Source organism: Semicossyphus pulcher, unplaced genomic scaffold (assembly GCF_022749685.1).
Source record: "Semicossyphus pulcher isolate SPU_LCO1_2020_fin unplaced genomic scaffold, fSemPul1.0.p SCAF_8, whole genome shotgun sequence".
In the NCBI taxonomy this organism is placed as follows: Eukaryota; Metazoa; Chordata; class Actinopteri; order Labriformes; family Labridae; genus Semicossyphus; species Semicossyphus pulcher.
Window position 1 is genome coordinate 14,004,866 of NW_027211759.1, and position 19,110 is coordinate 14,023,975.

Here is a 19,110-nt window from a genome sequence, read left to right on the forward strand (position 1 = left end):
CTGATGGACCCTTCCCTAAACTCCCTGTCATAGTGGGAACAGACAGTCAAATGTGTGATTGAATAAAAGGACAAGCCAGACATTTAAACTAAACAAAACAATAAAGATTCGAGGGACTCTTTTCTTAAGCGTTCAACACAGTCCACAGATCTTGAAAGGACTCCACAGCAAAGAATTGAATGCCTTGTTTCTATTTTAGTAAGGACTATAATCATCATAGCTGAACATGATCAATGAGGATTCAGTCTCATATTATAATGGGAACAGACTTTTCTCTTTAACTCTCTCAACATAATGTCAGGTGGGGGACTGAATAGTATCTTGTAGGATCTTGTATTGGAGAGGGATGGGTTAAGTGTGTGGCTGGTTGTGAAGCAGTTCCTGGAAGCTCACTCTGAACATTTTGCTAAACAAATTAAATGTATACATAAGCAAATAAATTATCCACAGGTACATAGAAACAGACAATAAAAAGTAATGAACTCAGATCTTAGTAGCCTCTTGTCTTTGTTTAGTGTAGCTTCATTGATATAGTTACAAATGATATGACTCTGATTGCAGATGTTAGCACAGTGTCTTGGTAACTGTTGCCAGGTTGTTTTAAGCCAGTGTTTATACTCACTAGGTTTCACTTCCCAATTTTTCAAACCCTCAAGTGACAAAAAAGACACTGCATTAAACAGAGTCACAAAGGTAACTACTCTGAATATACTTTTAGGTATATTAAATCACCTCTTACTTATTTTCATACTAGGGTCAAGACGTCCCGAAACCAAGGCCAGGAAAATACTTGTCTCTGATTCAATCAACTTGATTGAATCAAGTCTCAAACATAGTCCCAGAACCTGCTGGTGACCATGGCAACCAGCCCCTTCACAAAGCTTCTTTCGGCAAAATGAACCTCTTCCTGGAAACTAACCTTTCTATGTTTTTTTTTACTTCTCTTTACTGGTAAATATAATAATAATTAAGTGTAAAAGTGCCGTCCTAGTTGTCTTATATTAACGAACTCCATGAGGAAAACTTCGCCTTCAACGTTGCGGTTAGTTAAGGTTAGCTGCAGTAGCGAATGCTAAATATTCATTGCTAGCTAGTCCATCTGTATTTTGCTTTAAGAAGAAGACGTTCGGGTACAGTATCTGTTCACCCCAAGCCAAGTTCACACTATTGGCTTGTGGAGTTGGAGCCACTCCCCTCACGAGCCTCCCTCTGTGGCAGAAGTGATGCAGCAGTCAGCAGCGGTCAGTGGGTGAAGGGGGGTAATCTGGCAAGTAGCCTGGTCCGCTAGCTGAGGCGTCTCTGAACTGGACGACCGTGAAGACTTGGGAAGGCAGCACAAAAATCGTCTAGCTGTGGATATCTAGGTGCACATGAGGACCGATAAGCGTGGGTACACGAGGGACTCAACATGCACCGAATAACGGGAAAGTCGGGAGATGACAGTTTGATAGAGATGAGCCCGACAGACTCTGTCAACGGTGAGTAGCTAAAAGCCGAAGCTGCCCTCATACTGTGGATCAGTAGTTTACATTTTATATTTAGCTATGATGTTAACGTGTTGTCTTCAGGAGTGTTGAGATTCCAACCTAGTAAGAAACTAATTGAAACTAAAATTAGTTAGACATATACCTGTATGGGGACTACGGCGTTCAGAACTTTTAAAACATATACAACTTACAAAACTTTAAAGTATTCCAGGAGTACTAAACAAATATTCAACAAAAAACCCTGAACCTCAAGATGGAATATTTTGTGAACATAGCTTACATTACATAAAACGTTCTAACAACCATACCCACATAACATTTATCTACACATTAGATGATTAGATTAAATATGGTTTTGTCTCTGGTATGGGTTGGCCTGTCTTTCTGAGTACAGGCAAATTACCGATTAGTGTGCCAGCAACAACAACCTTTACCACATTTTAAAAAATGTAGAAACATTCCCTCAACTAGCTACTTTAATATGTTTCCACCCTAAATGTTTCCTCTTTAACGCCCTAACCAGCTCATAGTCTGACTTTCTGTCCATGAAAGCAGCAGTGACTTAGAGTCAGCCAGCCTCTGACAGCTGGCCTGCTTACTGGAAACACTCTGTCACTAGCAGACAGCCACAAGAACAACCCCCCAAAATCCCCCTCCGTACTGGCTGAACATGAATTTAAAACAAACGCTTAGACACAGGACTGTGTTTTTAGCCATATAAGGTGTTGCTGAATGGAGAATGAATCACTCTGGATGCTTTGTGGTCTTGAATCGATGTTAAAGAGTTGTGTTTCATCTGCAGCATAGAGAGAATCATATTATAAGGCTCTTTCCTAGACTGAGGCGTGAGTGATCACTGCAAAATCATAAACTAGAGTTACTGTTACCTTGGTGTTGTGTTTATGAGGTGTTGAGATAACAGCAGGAACATGTTTTCCATAAATTACAACCACAGCTTCGTCACAGCCATACTCCAAATATTGTAATATAGAGGTACAGAGATTCTCCATACTGCTACCATTCCAGGACAACAAACTAAGAGTATAAATGTATTAAAACCATAAATCCTGAGAGTCTTTCAATGTTATATTAAGTAATTAAGTAAATTGTTAAAGCAAGAGTTCAGCTGAAGGTCTTACAGTTTGCCTACAAATCTTTGTGCTCTGTGTGCAGATTTGAACCACATTAAACATACTGTAGGTACAGATTATAGGCCTATAACTATTAGCCTATTGGTTGTATTTTGACCTCACAGATCAGGACTTTCTGCTTGTTGTCGCATTAGTGTTCACAACCACTGTATATCTGAATTACATGTATGTAGCCTTGTCTTGAAATTTAAACTGGCTTGTTTAAGCAGGTGTGGTGTGTGCACCTGAATGGAACAGTTAACAGGAAGAGAAACAGAATCGCTTCCTGCCATAGGAAATCAGACACACCCACCCATGTACATGAGTTTGATTACTCGCCTACATCTGTTGGGGTTCTGTTGTAATAAAAAGGGGGGCAGAAGCAGCCCTGTGGCATTTCCACTGTGATCAGCTGCCTTCTCTTGAACAAAGCCTTAACTGTGGAGGCTTGTTAGCTTGCTGGCCGAAGGCTGGGCTGAGAGGCTAATAGGGTGACCCAATACTGTATCCAACTGTGCAGAAATATGCTCAGCTATCCTGCTGTTCCTCAGGATATATTGGTAACAATAGATGTGCTGTGTATGTAAATGATAAGAGCAAGTATGATTTTCTTGTAGTTGTTAAATGTCAGTTTGAGTCATGATTAAGAGTTTGGTCATTTAAGTGGAAAAAAGGGGGTTTAGTCCAACAAAATACCCCTCTTTAAACCCCTATCATCTACGCTGTTGGCTTGGTGTGTACTAATGGTGCAACAGAGAAGAAGTCGTACATAATATAAGGTTCAAACACTTGTTTCAGGTCTGTGTGAGCACGTTTTCTGTGTTGAGTTTTCCAGACTAAATATAACCCCAGAGACCATCAATTAGGTTGGCTGCATGTCTATTTCAAAACACAGACTCAGAGGCTGAAATCTTCCACTGCTTCATTTTTTTGGCCATAGTGGTGCCAACAGTACGTGATGTCTGTCTTGCTTTTCCAGCTGCCCTGCCATTTGATTATGTAAATCTGTCCCCTTCTCAGAATGTACTCAGGAAGGATTAATTATATTTGATAGGCAATGAGGGCCAGGTGAAAGCAGAACCCTATCATTGTTAAAGCCATGTTCCATAACACAGGCAGCTTTCACTTTCAGGCCCACCGAGGGGGTTAACCAGACGTCTCAGTCTCAATCCCTGCCCTGTAGTGGTAGAATCGCAGCACAGCAACATGGCCATGTGTGTCCTATCACAGTGATCCTGTTAAGTCATGCTGTCTGACCTGTGGGAGTGCTGCCACAAAATGTTGCACACAAATATAGACCACAACACTGGCTGTGTGGTTCTTCTCCTTCAACCCTCTCAGCCAGCCGTTCATATGACTGTGGCTTAACATTACTGCCAGGAAACTGCATGTCTGGGATTCACTGTTTACTGTGCTCACAGATTACTGAGAGAGAGAGTAGTTGTTTTGCTAATTTAATTAGTTTTCCTTGTGTTTTTGTCTTGCAGATGATTTAAATGGCTACCAACAACATGCTTCATCCAGCTCAGGATCCTTCCAGCAGGGACAATCCGCGGTAAATACCAAACTCACCACATGGTCACATTCACATTGAACCTTCATACAGACATTTCTGCAAAGCAATTCCATTTGCATCAATTGTGGAGAGGTTATTTTCTAAGTCTCAAGAAGTTTGCCTGTTGTTCAGAATAGTTTGCATATACTTGAATCAGTTTAATTTAAACCAGATATTAAGGTATATTTTGAAAATGTATCCTGTAATCCTGTATGTTATTATTAAGCTTCCTAAGAGATATTTCTTTCTGACAGTCAAATCTTAAGCTCCAGCTTACCTCCTACAAACATGGTAGCAGCCAGGAAGTCAATTGTGTACAAGTAAAATGCTTGATTTAGATTTCCTTCCTTCCTTCTGTATTTTCTTTTCAATCAACAGCTGACGTAGCAGGTTCAGCTTCTGAAATTTTAGTCCAGCCCAAACCTAACTTAGTTTAATATAACATACATTTTCCAACACAATAACAATACTTTAAAGCCTGCACATGCCATGAGAGAGTCAGAGATAACCTTTCTATTCTTCCCTTTCACACTTCACCTAAAGTCTCCTTTAACACCTGACGTGTGTGTGGAGACCTGTGAGTCTCTGAACTCCAGCCTGGCCTCCCTGGCCCCCTCTGACCACAGCGACAGTCCACATTTTCAGGCTCAGACCTTAGAACAAATCAATGCTTTGACAGGGGTAAGAACCAGTTGAAGATAGATGCATGCTGGTGTGTCAGTGTCTGTGTATGTGTCTTCTCACATTGTCTCCAAACTCAAACCTGTAACTGAGAGCTGACAGCCATGCCTGACTTGTAACATGTTCAGTGTTGTAAATGTAACGTAAGTGTGGAGTGTCTGACAGTTTGATCAGTTTGGATGTTTCTGTGGCTACAGTTTATGCTGTATGTTGAATTTGTTGTGTTGTTAGGCTTTCCCTCACTATTCACTCGGTTCCTCCACAGCTGTCGAGAAAGCGGGCGCTTTTCCTGAAGTTTCGTTCCAGGGTATGGCATGGTAAAACAGGCTTTTGATGTGATGCAACTTTATGCATATGTCTGCCTGCCTGCCTGCCTGCCTCAATCTCCTTCTGGAGGAGTCTGCTCAGTGTTCAGTTTCTCTATTAGATATGCAGAGAAAAAGCTTGGAGATAAAATCAATACACATCTCCGGGAAGAGAGCTGCAGTTGGCTTTAGGAGAGCATGTTTTTTTATGTTTTCTGCAGAGAGTAATGGAAACATGGCGGCATGAGCTGTGTGTTGACGCATCATAAGGGCTCATTAAAAATGGAAGAGGCCTTTTCACTTGCTTTGTTCTCACCTGTGATAACTGTCTGCTTCACTGAAGAGAAATCAACAACCTGCTGGTGTTACAGCATAATTAGAAAGCTACACAAACACACATGTGCCTTGCACACACATTGAAAACTGTATTATTTATCTGCCTAGCTGTTTTGGGTATGTGTGTGTGTGTGTGTGTGTGTGTGTGTGTGTGTGTGTGTGTACTTTTAAGTGCAAATAGTGTACTGTAATCATGACCCTTCCCTGCGTTTATGAGAGGACTGATCTTTGCTGTGGCTAACCATGCAATGTACAAGGCCTCTTCTTTTGAGTACTCTTAAAAGTGGTTAACAGTTTGTTACAGATTTTAATGAAACGTTGAAAAGGAACTCTTGACGGTGGCTTATCTTTCAAAGAAACTCAAGGTAACAATTTAGTCAAGTGGAAGATCAGATCAGGGAGTTTCAGAGTGGAGGCAGCTGCACACATAAATTGCATCTGTAATGAAAAATGAAGTAATAGCTGAGCGCCATAAGAAGTTTCGGCTGCATGTAACCGTTCTGCAGAGAGGCTCTCTAAGCGTACATACAACTTTCTGGAAAATCTTAGAATTACAGTTTTCATTTTTCCATTTTTAGCTCAGCAGCAAACCACACATTTGTGGATTGCAATGGAACAAATGTATAATCTAGAGATATAGAAACTACCATTTACTCAATTTGGCCAACATTACAAAACTATGTATCCAAAAATGCAGAAGAAAGCACTTCAGTTTGATGTAGCTGAATAAAACAACAGAGAGAGGTAACATCATTACATTAGACTTGAGACATAACATGAACATGAAAGATGTCAGAGAGTCATAGGGTGGAGAAAGGACTCTGCGTTGTGATACAGCAGTTGCCCTATATTTACAACAAAAGAGGTGACCAGTTCTATTTCAAACTCTTTGAGCCCTAAAAAAAGGAGGTACTATTTTAAAGAAACCTCCTCCTGAAACTAGTAGCTCATTTATCTTACACCATGTTCTACATTTACCCTCCTTAATTAAGATAAAAGACGCTCATATGTCTAAACACCCTGTAGTTAGCGGTTAGTTGGTAAACGTATAGAGCTCTGTGGCCTCTGAGCAGAAGCAGGTCTCAGCAGATGCACTGATTCTATACTGCTGATCTGTAATTACGGCAAATTAGAGAGTTTCTGCAATGTCCTCCCAGTAAAAAAAACACCCACCCTGCCTGCCATGGTCAACACAGTGCTTTGCAGACCAGTGGTTAAAACATATGCATTAATTTAGGATGTGAAAACCCTTAAAAAGTTTGAACCTGTGCTCACAAATGCTGCTGCAAGTAAACTCAGTAGGTTGTAGACAAAACTGATGAGCTAAACAGCCGTTAAATTAAACCCCTGCAAGAGGCATGTACGTGAATTTTCAATGGTTAGTGTCCTATTTGCACTTTGTACACAGTTGTGGCACGCTCTCAAGATTGTTTAATTGATGTGTTTCCAATATTCAAGTATGTGGTCAGCTGTCTTTTAGCTGAGGTTTTAATCTGAAATATTAGTCGACACGTTTTGGGGCTAGTTGCTGTTACTCTGCTGATGGTCAGTGTTGTACAGTCCAGTGATGTCACTCCCAGTGCTCTTATTACATTAGCTAGCTAGCTGGCAGCAGCAATGCTATCCCCCCGTGCTGATGTCATCTCTAGGAGTCTCCTCTACTTCTCTCCTAGTATCCCTCCCCCTCTCTCTGTCCTTATACTCCCTTTTCTGGATGTCTGAGCGAGTGAGGGCTTGTCCTGGAGGGTGAGTGGGGAGTGGATGGAGCTTCTCCGGCCGGGGGGATCAGTGGAGAGAGAGAGAGTGAAAGAAGCGGTGCTTTCACAGGGCCGGGCACCGCTCCCTGGAGAAAGGCAATTTTGTTCTATCAGGCTGACAGCCCTTCCGCTGATGCATCATAACTATAAAGGGAGTGGGCCATGGAGGTAAAGTGCTGCTTCCTTTCCTGCCTAACCCCACTGTGTTGTGCTAATCGGCAGGGCTAACTCTGTCAGGACTACAGTCCAGCAGCCATGTGATGTGGCTGAGCACAGTGTTGGAGCTTTTGTGATGCTACATGTCCGACTTCTCTGCAGTCCTGTGTTGCTACTGTTGTGATTTGTTGTGTTGACAGGGGTTCATGGTACATGGTTATTTATAGCTTTCTGAGCAGCTGAAGCAGCAACCGCAAGCAGTCATGCCCTCCTTTCCTGCTTTAAAGCATTCCTGTGTAGTTCATCCCTCTTTAGCCATGTAACTGCTGAAGACAAAGCCACTGGAGGGCTTCTTTTGCTGCATGCTTGGAATTTCTTTAGCCACCAATACAAGTGTTTGTAGAAACTATTGAAGGATTTAGAGAAAAGCACAGGCACATGAAGTCCAACAATGCTGGAGTGTTAACCCTGATGAGGCTGCTTTATCTCCCAGTTGTGTGGAGAAAGGTATTTCTGAATTTGTAGTGCAATCCACATACACTTTGCTTTGATCTTAGACCTAAGGTTTTCCTTAGCGAGAAAACTGCTGACCCAAAATCAGATCTTTAACAGGATTATAGGCATCTTTCTGGATTTCAGTGATACAACAAGGATTTCTTTAAAAGCCTTAATTGTTGTCTTAAAGAGGACTCGAGCAACATCTTAGTCACAGCAGATGCCTTTTATGTATCACGCTGCCTGTGTTTGGAGTGAAAATACCATAATCAGTGTATTTGTTTTGTAGATAAACAGTTGTGTGTGACGTGGCGTGGAGGCCTTGTTCTTAGCCACTGACACATAGTGTGACTGTCTCCTGGCCTGCTGTGCTGACTGCATCAAAAGACTTGCTGATCTAATCCTATACGTGTATATGTTTGTTGTTTAAGTCCCATGACTTCTTTTTCGATCTCATCACAGATCGACAAACAACAACACAGTAAAGACTCTGTGTTCTTCCGTGATGGACAGCGCAGGATTGATTTTGTCCTCTCCTATGATGAAGATAAAGATGGCGAGAGAAAACAGGTGAGGCTTGACTAACTGCAAGCATATGTTTGTAATAATAACTAATGTTTCACTTTATGATAGATGGATTTCAGTGTTCACATTGTTGTTTTTCCAACTAAGCAGCATGATTGAGAATATTACTCATTTTGGATAGAGCTAATTAACTTGAAATCCTTAAATATCACTAGGGATGCACGATATTATCGGCACGTTATCAGATATCGACCAACACGCTGATATCCGCCGATATAATTAACCGATAAAATAATGAGCTGCTTCATACCTGATTAAATGCCCGACCTCGGCGCGATGTCCCCGGCGCGAAGAAGACCTGCGCGACGCAGCGTGATGACGTCACGTGTGTCTACCTGCAGCATGAGAGAGTTAGAAGCCAAAGTGTCCGTGGTGTGGAAGTTTTTCAAAGTGTCCGAAATAGAAAGCAAAACTGCTATTTGCAATGACTGCTCAGCTTCGGTGATGCGAGGAGGAGCCAATTCGAAGTCTTTCAACACTACAAACTTGAGTAACCATCTCAAGACCCGTCACCCCGACCGTTGTAACAAATGTGATAAGAGTATCACCATTATACTGTACGCTAATTCCAATACAGAAGAGAGTTGAGGATCTCTGCAATTAGGTGTGCGGGAAAAAAAATTCTTGATTCAAACAAAAAGAGCTGTCTTCTTACAGGAAGTGGTCAGAGTTCACAGTGTGTATCAGCAGCATACCCCAAATACCATAACACTGATTAAGTTACATGAACTGTTATTCTCTGGTGTCGGGGACCCTCTCAAGGACTACAGATAAACTCACAACTCTCTGTTCTTGATTGAATCACATTTGAGGTACTGTTTTAGGCCGCCTGCCCTTCTCTGGCTCGTTTCCTCCTCAGCTGTGTAGTGCTGAAAGACTTTTAAGTGTTTGATGCTAAGCTGTTAGTCTTCACACTCATGTGCTACCGGCCTTCTGGTATGAGGCAATTTATCTCAGCAGACTCACATTTTACTGACAGCCTCGTCAGTGAGTCAACTCTCAGACCTCTGGCCTGTTCAGGAACTGGCTCATTTTTTCCACTGTGTGAGGAAGGGCAAACAGGAGGCCAGTTCCTGTGTGTTATCCCTGTGTTGTAAAATGTGACAGGAAATTTCAGCACTAACAAGGGGGCACGTTTTTGTCACGATTTCTTTCTACAAGCCTGTTTCTGACTATATTAAACCTTATTTCAAGTCCCGTCAAGTGACCTCTACTACTTCTGCTGCTACTGAAACTGACACTTTGGGTCTATATTGGTTTTACAGGACCTGTTGTGTTTCTGTAAATTTCAGGAACTGAAATTGCTGCGTTTTCATGTAAAATATTTTCCCAGTATTCAGGCTCTGTTGTGTAATGATTTCTCAAACTGTTTGTGTGAACTTGTTCTTTGTTTCTCAACAGATTTTCTTGAAAGAAATACATTCATATCAGAGAAATAAATATATGTATGTTTGCTTGTTTTCTTCTAAAGGAGAGGAGGAAGGTGTACGAGTCCAATCTGGAAAAAGTCGGCCTGGAGCTGGAGACGGAAGATAAATCAGTAAGAGCTTTCAGTTATTGATTTGCTTATGATTCATTTAAAAGGAAATTATGTGGCACACAAAGATCTACCGTATACGTGTGTACCTGTCATATCAAATGTCTTTGTTCTATTGTTGTTTTAGCTCTGCTTCATAAATCTTAAACAATATTTTTCTGTGGTAAAACAATAGACCCCTACAAAAGTTACTTTTTGATACTGCACAAGCAAACGCAGTTATTTACAAACCATTCATTTGACCTAATTCCTCGAAAATTTCACCGGCACAGATCTATATTACTGGATTACTGTTTTAATTTGTTTTTAGTTTATGAATCATTAGCCTCAAACTAACAATGTGCCGCCTGTCTCACTGCCTTCAGGAGTCAGAAGATGGAAAGACTTACTTTGTGAAGATCCACGCTCCGTGGGAAGTGTTGGCCACCTACGCAGACGTGCTGAAGATAAAGGTCCCATTCAAGGCCAACGACATCCCGGACAACAGCGAGATGCCCATGAACTGGCTGTCCACCCCTTTCCGCCTGCCGGAGCACATCATGCATCCTGAGCCAGATTATTTTACAGCTCCCTTCAACAAGAGCAAGTCTGACTTCTTCCTGATCGACGACAAAGAATCATTCTTCCCCCCTTCTACTCGCAACAGGATAGTAAGGATGCTTTGACCATAACTGTCTTCTCTTCCCTTCAAATGTATTATATTGAATATAAATACTGTAGTTTGCTGCAAGTTTACTTGTGTGTTGTATTTGTGAAAAGAAAAGGCTTATTTAAATCCTTAATATTTCTCTCTGCACAGGTCTACTACATCCTGTCCCGCTGCTCCTACATCAGTGATGAATGTGGAGATAAAGACAAGAAGGGAATCAAGAGGTTACTCAACAACGGCACCTACACTGCTGCCTTCCCGCTGCATGATGTGAGCCTCCTTTGTCTAACTTTTGGCATTTTTTTTATTAGAGAAGACACAATGTCTTCAGTGGGAAGTCAACAGTGTTGCATTGCCAGGAAGATTAACTGTGAAATGAATGTGGTTGTGAAGTTTCTCTTCTGTTCACTTGCAGTGTAGATACTGGATGAAATCGAAGGATGCACTCTGCGAAAGTGAGAGATTCAGTCTCTACAAACACTGGGCCGGATTCAGCTCGTTCTTCAAGGAGCAGCCCCTCAACCTTATAAGGTAAGTCTTCACAGAAATGAGTCATCTTATGTGTATTTATTTACTCAGCATCTGGTATCAGAGGAATTCACAGCAGAAAATGTGTTTTCCTTCGACAGGAAGTATTACGGGGAGAAGATCGGCGTTTATTTTGCTTGGCTGGGATTCTACACTGAGATGCTGTTGTTCGCTGCAATAGTTGGGACTATCTGTTTCATCTACGGATTCCTCACCTACGATGACAACGAGTGGAGGTGATTTTTTTCCCCCAAAATGTTTCAGATGTTGATATTATTTTAAATACTTGAGTCATTGTTCCTTTTATTAAAAAAACTCTCATTTCCCTTCAGTAAAGAAATATGTAGTGAGGAAATTGGAGGAAAAATTGTCATGTGCCCGCTGTGTGACAAGAAATGTGGCTACTGGAAACTCAACTCAACATGCAACTCCTCATGGGTGAGACGAATGGCCTTTGTTAAGTTCATCATGATTCCAATCTTTCCAGAATAATTCACATTTAAAACTAGGGATAGACCGATTATCGGCGCAGATATTCGGCATTTTGACGCATATCGGCATCGGCCTTTTTTTTTTTTAATCCGACGGCCGATTTTTTGCAAATGTTATTTAACTTTGTTTTATTTACTTCATAAAACTTCAGGAAGTTATTTATTTATTTAAATTTTCAGTTAACTTTATAAGAGATGCTGCTGACCCTGGGAACTCTCTGCGCTTTTTGTTTGTTTGTTTAATAAACATATGCTTAAAGGCATTTAAACAAAGTTAAGTGTTGGAGTTTGTATTATTCAAAGTTTTGACGCCAATATTTTCACTTTTACTGCAAATGAATATCGGCTTCAAATATCGGTTATCGGCCTCCTTGACTACTAATAATCTGTATCGGTATCGGCCCTGAAAAAACCATATCGGTCTATCTCTATTTAAAACATGGTTGCTGCTAAATGTCAAGAAATCCCCTTTTCTCAAATTTTCTTCAAATATGTTTTTCTTTCAGCAATCGCACCTGTTCGACAATGTGGGAACCGTGTTTTTTGCCATATTTATGGGAATCTGGGGTGAGTAAAAATGTCCGCTCTAAGCATTACGTATTTTTTTAATCCAGTGCCCCACCTAGTGGGAGCTCATAAACTGTTAGTACTCATTTTAAATCACTGTTTCTCACTCTGTATTTAAAGCACCTATTTACCCAAAATCACACTTAAAAAAAAGTATTTCTCGCTCCCTTGCTAGATCTCTCTATAAACATTCTTCTGCCACAAAACCTATATTAGAGAGATAAATGGGGGTCTGTTTTTTGCAGTGACGCTGTTTCTGGAGTTCTGGAAGAGACGGCAGGCTCGTCTCGAGTACGAGTGGGATCTGGTGGACTTTGAGGAGGAGCAACAGCAGCTGCAGCTTCGGCCAGAGTATGAGACCAAGTGCACCAACCGCAAGCTGAACCGCATCACACAGGTGTTTGAGTGCTCATGAAATACTAATATACTGTAGGATATTGTTTAAATGAAGACCTCTAGGTTGGCATTGTCTAAATTTGGCTTTACCAGTTAGATATATTGTATGCCAGTCATTCATTAAGCCAGTTCTTGGCCTAAAAACTAGTTTGAATGAAGACTCTTTCATTAAGTGATAGACTTGTTAATTGAACAGTAACAGGGTGCTGTAATTTGCTTTGACCACATCCCACCCATCTTTAGGAAATGGAGTTGGTTCTTGAAAGGACTCCTACAGATCTATTGGGGAAATTATTTGTGTGCTGGGCCACCGTGGTACTCTGGGTAAGGGTAGCACTTTACGTGGAATGCCAAATTGGTGAGGAAGAGGTTTTGGTGTGGTGTAGCTTGTGTGGATAACAGACATTTCTGGAAAGACTCAGAGGCAAGAGTTTCCTTCTGTACCGCACTACTGTTTGTCTGGTTGCTCAGTATCGTGGGAGGTTTTTTTGTAAAAGCATGACTTCACCAGGAGACTTGGTGAAAGAATTGGACTCAGTTTTAAACGCCTACACCGAAAGAGCTCTAATTGGGTGATGTAGCTCTGCCTCACATCTTAGGCCAGTGGTGATTAAAGGAACCAGGCCTGTTCGAGCCGTCTTTTCAGGATATAACAGAGGGTGACTGACTCCCATGTCCATGCTTTGCTTGCTTATGATTTAGGAAATGGAGCCGTACTTACCCATAACAACCAAGTGTGCACGCACATGTCTGTCAGGAGCCACCGTCCTGTTCTGGGTGAGCATAGTATCTTTGGTATACTTGGTGAATCTATACCTGTACCTCAACACTGTGTTCTTTGTCTTTTCCTATCATACTCTCTATAATCATCATTATATCATGTGACTAGAGATGTTCTGATACCCATATCAATATCAGAAATGCCTCCAATACTGCCTAAAATGTGGGCGAGGGGCGAGTACATATGTCACTGCTCGATCTGATACCAAAGTTTATTAACTCCCCAAATACTTAACTTGTTCCCTCCTTTCCAAAGCAGTAGCTTAGACAGCATTAATATGAAATATGGCTGCCACTTGAAACTACTGCTTTAGAGCAGAGAAGAAGAACTGACTTCAGGTACATTTTCATGTGTCAATTACAGAGAGCTCTCTGCATGGCTAGCAGAGAGTGTAACGTTAGGCATAATGTCAGTGTTTTTTCATCACACATTTTAAGGCTTAAAACTGTATTTTGTTATTTAAGGTTTCGATAAATAAAATAGTTTAAATAAACTTGTCATCAGCCAATACTCAAGTTTAGATATTGTAATCAGGGAAGGACGAATGGTATCTGAACATCTCAGCATGTGACCTCAGCCAGTATGTATACAACTGTGAGAAATGGAGCTCTCTTAAATAATGTGGGCGCTGAGACGAAGCCAGAACTCTAAATATGTGTGAATCTGAGAATTCTGACCCATTTAAGACCAAAGCTTTACAGCTTCATACATACTGGAATAGACATTATCATTGTAGTGACTCATGTTTGTATAAACCTAAAGCATGTGAATGAGCTTGTCTGAAGGTTATGGTGTTTTTTTTGGGGGGGCATGTGTGCACACTTCAAGCATAACAATCTCTCCTAACATCTATGTTGGCAATAATTCAGCTTGCTTCCTTCATATGTCTATATGTGCATCACAGTTGATGTGTAGTGTTCACTGTACTGTTGTCTTGCCTTGTAGTTGTCTTTCATGTTGTCACTCTCGTCTCTGTCCTGAAGATCTCATTGATCATTGCCTGCATCATTGGGGTGATAGCGTACCGCCTGGCGGTATACGCAGCCTTCGCCAGCATCATGAAGGACAATCCCACCACCCAACTGCAGGTGGTTGGCCCCTTGATCACCCCACAGCTGGCCACCTCTGTCACCGCCTCCTGCATCAACTTTGTCATCATCATGATCCTCAACCTCATGTATGAGAGGGTGGCTGTTTGGATCACTGACATGGGTGAGGGTTAGAGAGAGAGATAAAGTCCCAGATTATTAAATTCTTTATGTATCAAATGTGTATTTGAAGTGTGAAAATGTGTTAATTCTTTGGTTTATGTGTCTAAAAATCTGTTTTATTACTTTTTACTTTGTGGCAGAAATTCCCAAGACCCATCTGGAGTATGAGAACAAACTGACGGTGAAGATGTTCCTCTTCCAGTTTGTCAACTACTACTCCTCCTGCTTCTACGTGGCTTTCTTTAAGGGAAAGTTTGTCGGCTATCCGGGAGATTATGCTTACATGTTCGGCAAGTGGAGCAAACTGAGGAACGAGGAGGTACCTGATACATTAAATCATATACGATAAGCACTGACAATTAAACTTGAGTTAACTTAAACTTAATGTTTTGTTTATATTCCCCATCCCTCCTCTCTCACACTGTCTACACTCAGTGTGACCCTGGTGGCTGTTTGATTGAGTTGACCACTCAGCTGGTGATAGTGATGACGGGTAAACAGGTGTGGGGCAACATCCAGGAGGCTTTGGTCCCGTGAGTACAAGTGAACTCACTGTCCATAAATTCACACACACACACACACTATATTTTCAATGTTTAGAGTCATCTATGCTAAGATGAGAATTTCTATTAACAGTAAGCTAGCTTAGATGACTAAGTAAAGTCATGTCACTGTGCATCCATAACTCTAAAAGCCTGTGCAGAATTCAGGTGTTTAAAAACACAACAATATCCAGATATAAATTGCTGTCTTCCCCAGATTGAATCATCATCATCAATCAAATCATGTTGTTTCAAAGCTCTCTATCGCCCCCTTGTGGCCTTCAGGTGGCTGATGAACTGGTGGGGCAGCAGAAAGGCACGAAAACACCCAGAAAGTCTGTACAGCCGCTGGGAGCAAGACCACGACCTGCAGGGCTTTGGACAGCTGGGCCTCTTCTACGAGTACCTGGAAATGGGTAAACATTCAGCACATACAGAAAGCAATGAAATGAACTGAGAGAGAGATTCAGAGATGAGCTTGTCTGTTGAAGTGGAGTCCAGTTTCAGTCAAGACCAGGACTAGTGCAAAACCGAGACAAATGTTGGTAATGACTTTAAAAGTGCTGCAGCAAAGGAATAAACACATTTAAACATGTGATTCTATATAAATAGATGCAGTGTCCCCTGAGATGCTACAGATGGTGCTGTTTCGATCCTGCTGTCTCTCACGAACCTCTCTCCTCTCTGTGTCCCAGTGATCCAGTTTGGTTTCATCACGCTGTTCGTCGCCTCCTTCCCCCTGGCACCCCTGATGGCTCTCATGAACAACATCATCGAGGTGAGAGTGGATGCCTGGAAGCTCACCACTCAGTTCAGACGTCCCGTAGCGGCAAAGGCCCACAGCATCGGAGCCTGGCAGGAAATCCTCAATGGGATGGCTGTGCTGTCTGTGGTCACAAATGTGAGTGCTGGGTTTCATGTGGCGGTACTTCGCTATGCTTATTTTGTCTTTACTTTGCCTCACACTGTTTCTTTCTCTGCTTTCCAGGCGTTTATTGTGGCCTTCACCTCTGACATGATCCCTCGGCTGGTGTACATGTACGCCTACCAGCCAGATGGGGAGATGAATATGAAAGGCTACATCAACAACAGCCTCTCAGTGTTTAATATCTCTGCGTTCCCACCGGCCAACAGGCCCGATGACGAGGAGAACCCTTTCTGGTTCAACAGCAACATCACTACCTGCAGGTGTGTGTCAATTTGAGAAGGACATAGATACCATCTATACCGATAACAATTTTATTAAAAACAGAATTAAATAAGGATTTTTATTTTTGAGCTAAAACTATTACTACTATAAAGATACCTTTGACATCTTAGTACACAGAGTAATGTTCACTTCCTTTTCCTTTTGCACTTTGTCGTACAGAATGAACATAAATAAAGTTGAATCAAACTTTATATTCAAATAAACCTTTGACTTTTATCCTGTGTAGATATCGTGATTACCGCTACCCTCCTGGCCATGAGAAGCAGTACTCTCACACTATGCAATTCTGGCATATTCTGGCTGCCAAGCTGGCCTTCATCATTATCATGGAGGTAAAACCACGCCACTATACTTTCACTAACACCACCAGCGTAAACACATATTCTTCAAATAAAGCAAAAATCCATGCAGTCCGTCTTCATTTTAAAGTAGCACTAACCTGTCGCGTTTTCCTCCTCCTCCTCAGCACGTCGTGTTCGTGGTCAAGTTCTTCGTGGCCTGGATGATTCCGGACATTCCCTCTGACGTGAGGGCTCGAGTGAAGAGAGAGCGCTACCTGGTCCAGGAGTATCTCCATAACTACGAAGTGGAGAAGCTGAAGGTCCAACTCAGCCAAAACAACCACGAAGAGTGTACCTGCACGCCCATGATCTACCCGTCTATACCCAAACATGAGGTGTTGTCAGAGTGTCTCTAGCCCTGCGAGCTGCTGCTCAGTCAGCTCGACACGAAGGGAGGGAGTGGAAGAGATCGTCCTGCTTGTTTAATATGATACTGACCATCACTTTGTTGAAGTGCCCGTGTTGTTTGTGCAGCAAACACACACACACACACACACACACACACACACACACACACACACACACACGCACACACATAAACCTCCAATTCTCAACCATCCCTCCACTAATCCGCTGACAATGGAAGTGCACACATGTGAAAGACCAAGTCTCCATGCATGCTGTAACAAGAAGCAGATTAAAACCTGTCTCATATTTAAGGCTTTATCACTCTCTATGTTGTAATCAAAGTGCTGAGGATAATCCAAACTTGCTGTAAAGGAAAGAGGAAAATGAAAACACTGTGTCTGAGACAGGCAACTTATGCTTGTATTAATACAAGACTATTTATTTAAGTGCCACTATGAGTAACCAATGGTTAGATGCCTTAATATATCACACATTTACTGTATTATTGGCTCTATCTGCCAGTAGAATAACAGCTGATATTATTAGAAACTTGAGAGCTTGCTTATATCAGGGTTGGAGTATCTCCTTTGTTCCTATGCACAGCTGTATGAAGGCTTCCAGTGTCATTAACTGTAAGTTTATGTTCTTTTGTTTTCGATTTTTTTTGTTACAGCAAAATGTGAGCATTTTTTATCTGAGGTCAGAGCACAGATGTAACACAATTTTACCAAATTATTTTCTAACAGGAAGGTCACATGTTGCTTTAATCTCATAAGAGGCCCACAGCTTCTCCACGCCAAAATCTGACATGTGAAGTCGTTTTTTTATGAAGACAAATCTGTGCTGCTGTTGCTACTGTGAGTAAGGACACATTTTGTCCTGCAATGGCCAGTTGTTAGGCAGCATCAGCTGATGAAGGCTGACTGTTGATTGTGAGTCCTGTTTCTGAACACTAGGAAAAAAATCTCTGACAGAGTCGGAGATCCCTTTTTAATGTGGCTGTTTACCAACATCTCGGAGCTCATAAAAGCCCGGCCGCCCTGCTCTGTCACACAAAGCTCGTCAGCCATCGCCTCGTTCCTGTGCTGCTGGTTTCCTCAGCCGCGTCTGTGTAGAGAAGGAAAGATACACATTCTTTTGTTTTGATTTTGCACAAAGCACTTAATGAAACAAGACTACCAAGACATAAACATGTCAGTCTACTTGTTGTCATGACACTACGTGTTCGTAATCAGTGTTAGGAAGCAGCTATGTTGATAATCTCCGTTCGTTTGAACGGGACGAGAGTTTTACTGTAGGTGAGGTGAGTTCTGAATTTGATGTTAGTCATGCTGAAAGGGGAAGTATGTAGCTTTTGTTTTGAATTCATATGAAGGACATATGTTTATGAGGCTGAAGTATCTGCTGAATAATTTTAGGCAAAATAACTTGCTGTGCTACAAACTCAGGCAACAAAGTGCATGTAGATGTGACCACATGGCTGAGAGCGATGTTTCAATTTACACACCCTGTGCTCAGCTAAACTCAAGCCTGTTGATGCCTTAAAATATCTAATACTTTGTTTTCTAAATTGTATTCCCTGTACATCCTTTAAAGTCTCTGTTTTCTTATGTCTTCTTTTGTTATGCTTTTAATATTTTATTTTATACCATTGCTATACTTGGAAAAAGTGGTGAATCAGTTTACTGTATGCTTCAATGATACAATGTTCATTTATTCATTCATTTCTGTCATTTTTGTAATTGTCCTGTATCCAAAATGTGTAAAAATGAAGAAATTTACAAAAATAAACCTTAGCAGTTCAACTTGAGTAATAGTTTGGCGTGTTTTTGACCATGGGCTCCTTTGTTGAGGACATGAAAGTTGCTTCTCACACAGCAGATGGCCGAGAGAACACTGATCACTATGCAGTGTTTGCTCACACTGAGGGGGGTGGGTTTTACACCTAAATACTGTATGTTGGCACGGTGTTATGACTTGGCACAGAGAAGCCACCTAACAAAGACAAGGGCAGCACTCAGG

General features: G+C 41.6%; 1 protein-coding gene across 2 annotated transcripts; it reads left to right on the top strand.

Annotated features, from left to right (window-relative positions):
* Positions 1-1,263: 1,263 nt before the first annotated feature.
* Positions 1,264-18,880, top strand: ano5a (anoctamin 5a). Of its 2 annotated transcripts, XM_069687244.1 has the most exons (22): positions 1,264-1,478; positions 4,105-4,172; positions 4,716-4,853; positions 5,119-5,160; positions 8,365-8,472; positions 9,959-10,027; positions 10,390-10,674; positions 10,824-10,943; positions 11,089-11,204; positions 11,303-11,437; positions 11,534-11,639; positions 12,199-12,259; positions 12,505-12,656; positions 12,899-12,979; positions 14,420-14,648; positions 14,788-14,966; positions 15,083-15,180; positions 15,475-15,605; positions 15,885-16,090; positions 16,178-16,377; positions 16,626-16,731; positions 16,866-18,880. In XM_069687244.1, exons 1-22 carry the CDS (start codon positions 1,409-1,411, stop codon positions 17,094-17,096), a joined length of 2,931 nt encoding a protein of 976 aa, XP_069543345.1. In that variant the 5' UTR covers positions 1,264-1,408; the 3' UTR covers positions 17,097-18,880. The 2 variants fall into 2 exon arrangements, with proteins under 2 accessions (XP_069543345.1, XP_069543344.1); XM_069687243.1 differs by lacking the exons at positions 4,716-4,853; positions 5,119-5,160; positions 12,899-12,979 and adding an exon at positions 13,358-13,432.
* Positions 18,881-19,110: the final 230 nt, after the last annotated feature.

Bases quoted from the DNA above. Each gene is read 5' to 3' on its own strand.
- ano5a (XM_069687244.1), top strand. From the start codon at position 1,409: ATGCACCGAATAACGGGAAAGTCGGGAGATGACAGTTTGATAGAGATG. The intron at 5,161-8,364 runs GTATGGCATGGT...ATCTCATCACAG, and splicing joins TCCTGAAGTTTCGTTCCAGG to ATCGACAAACAACAACACAG. The intron at 12,980-14,419 runs GTAAGGGTAGCA...TCTGTCCTGAAG, and splicing joins GGGCCACCGTGGTACTCTGG to ATCTCATTGATCATTGCCTG.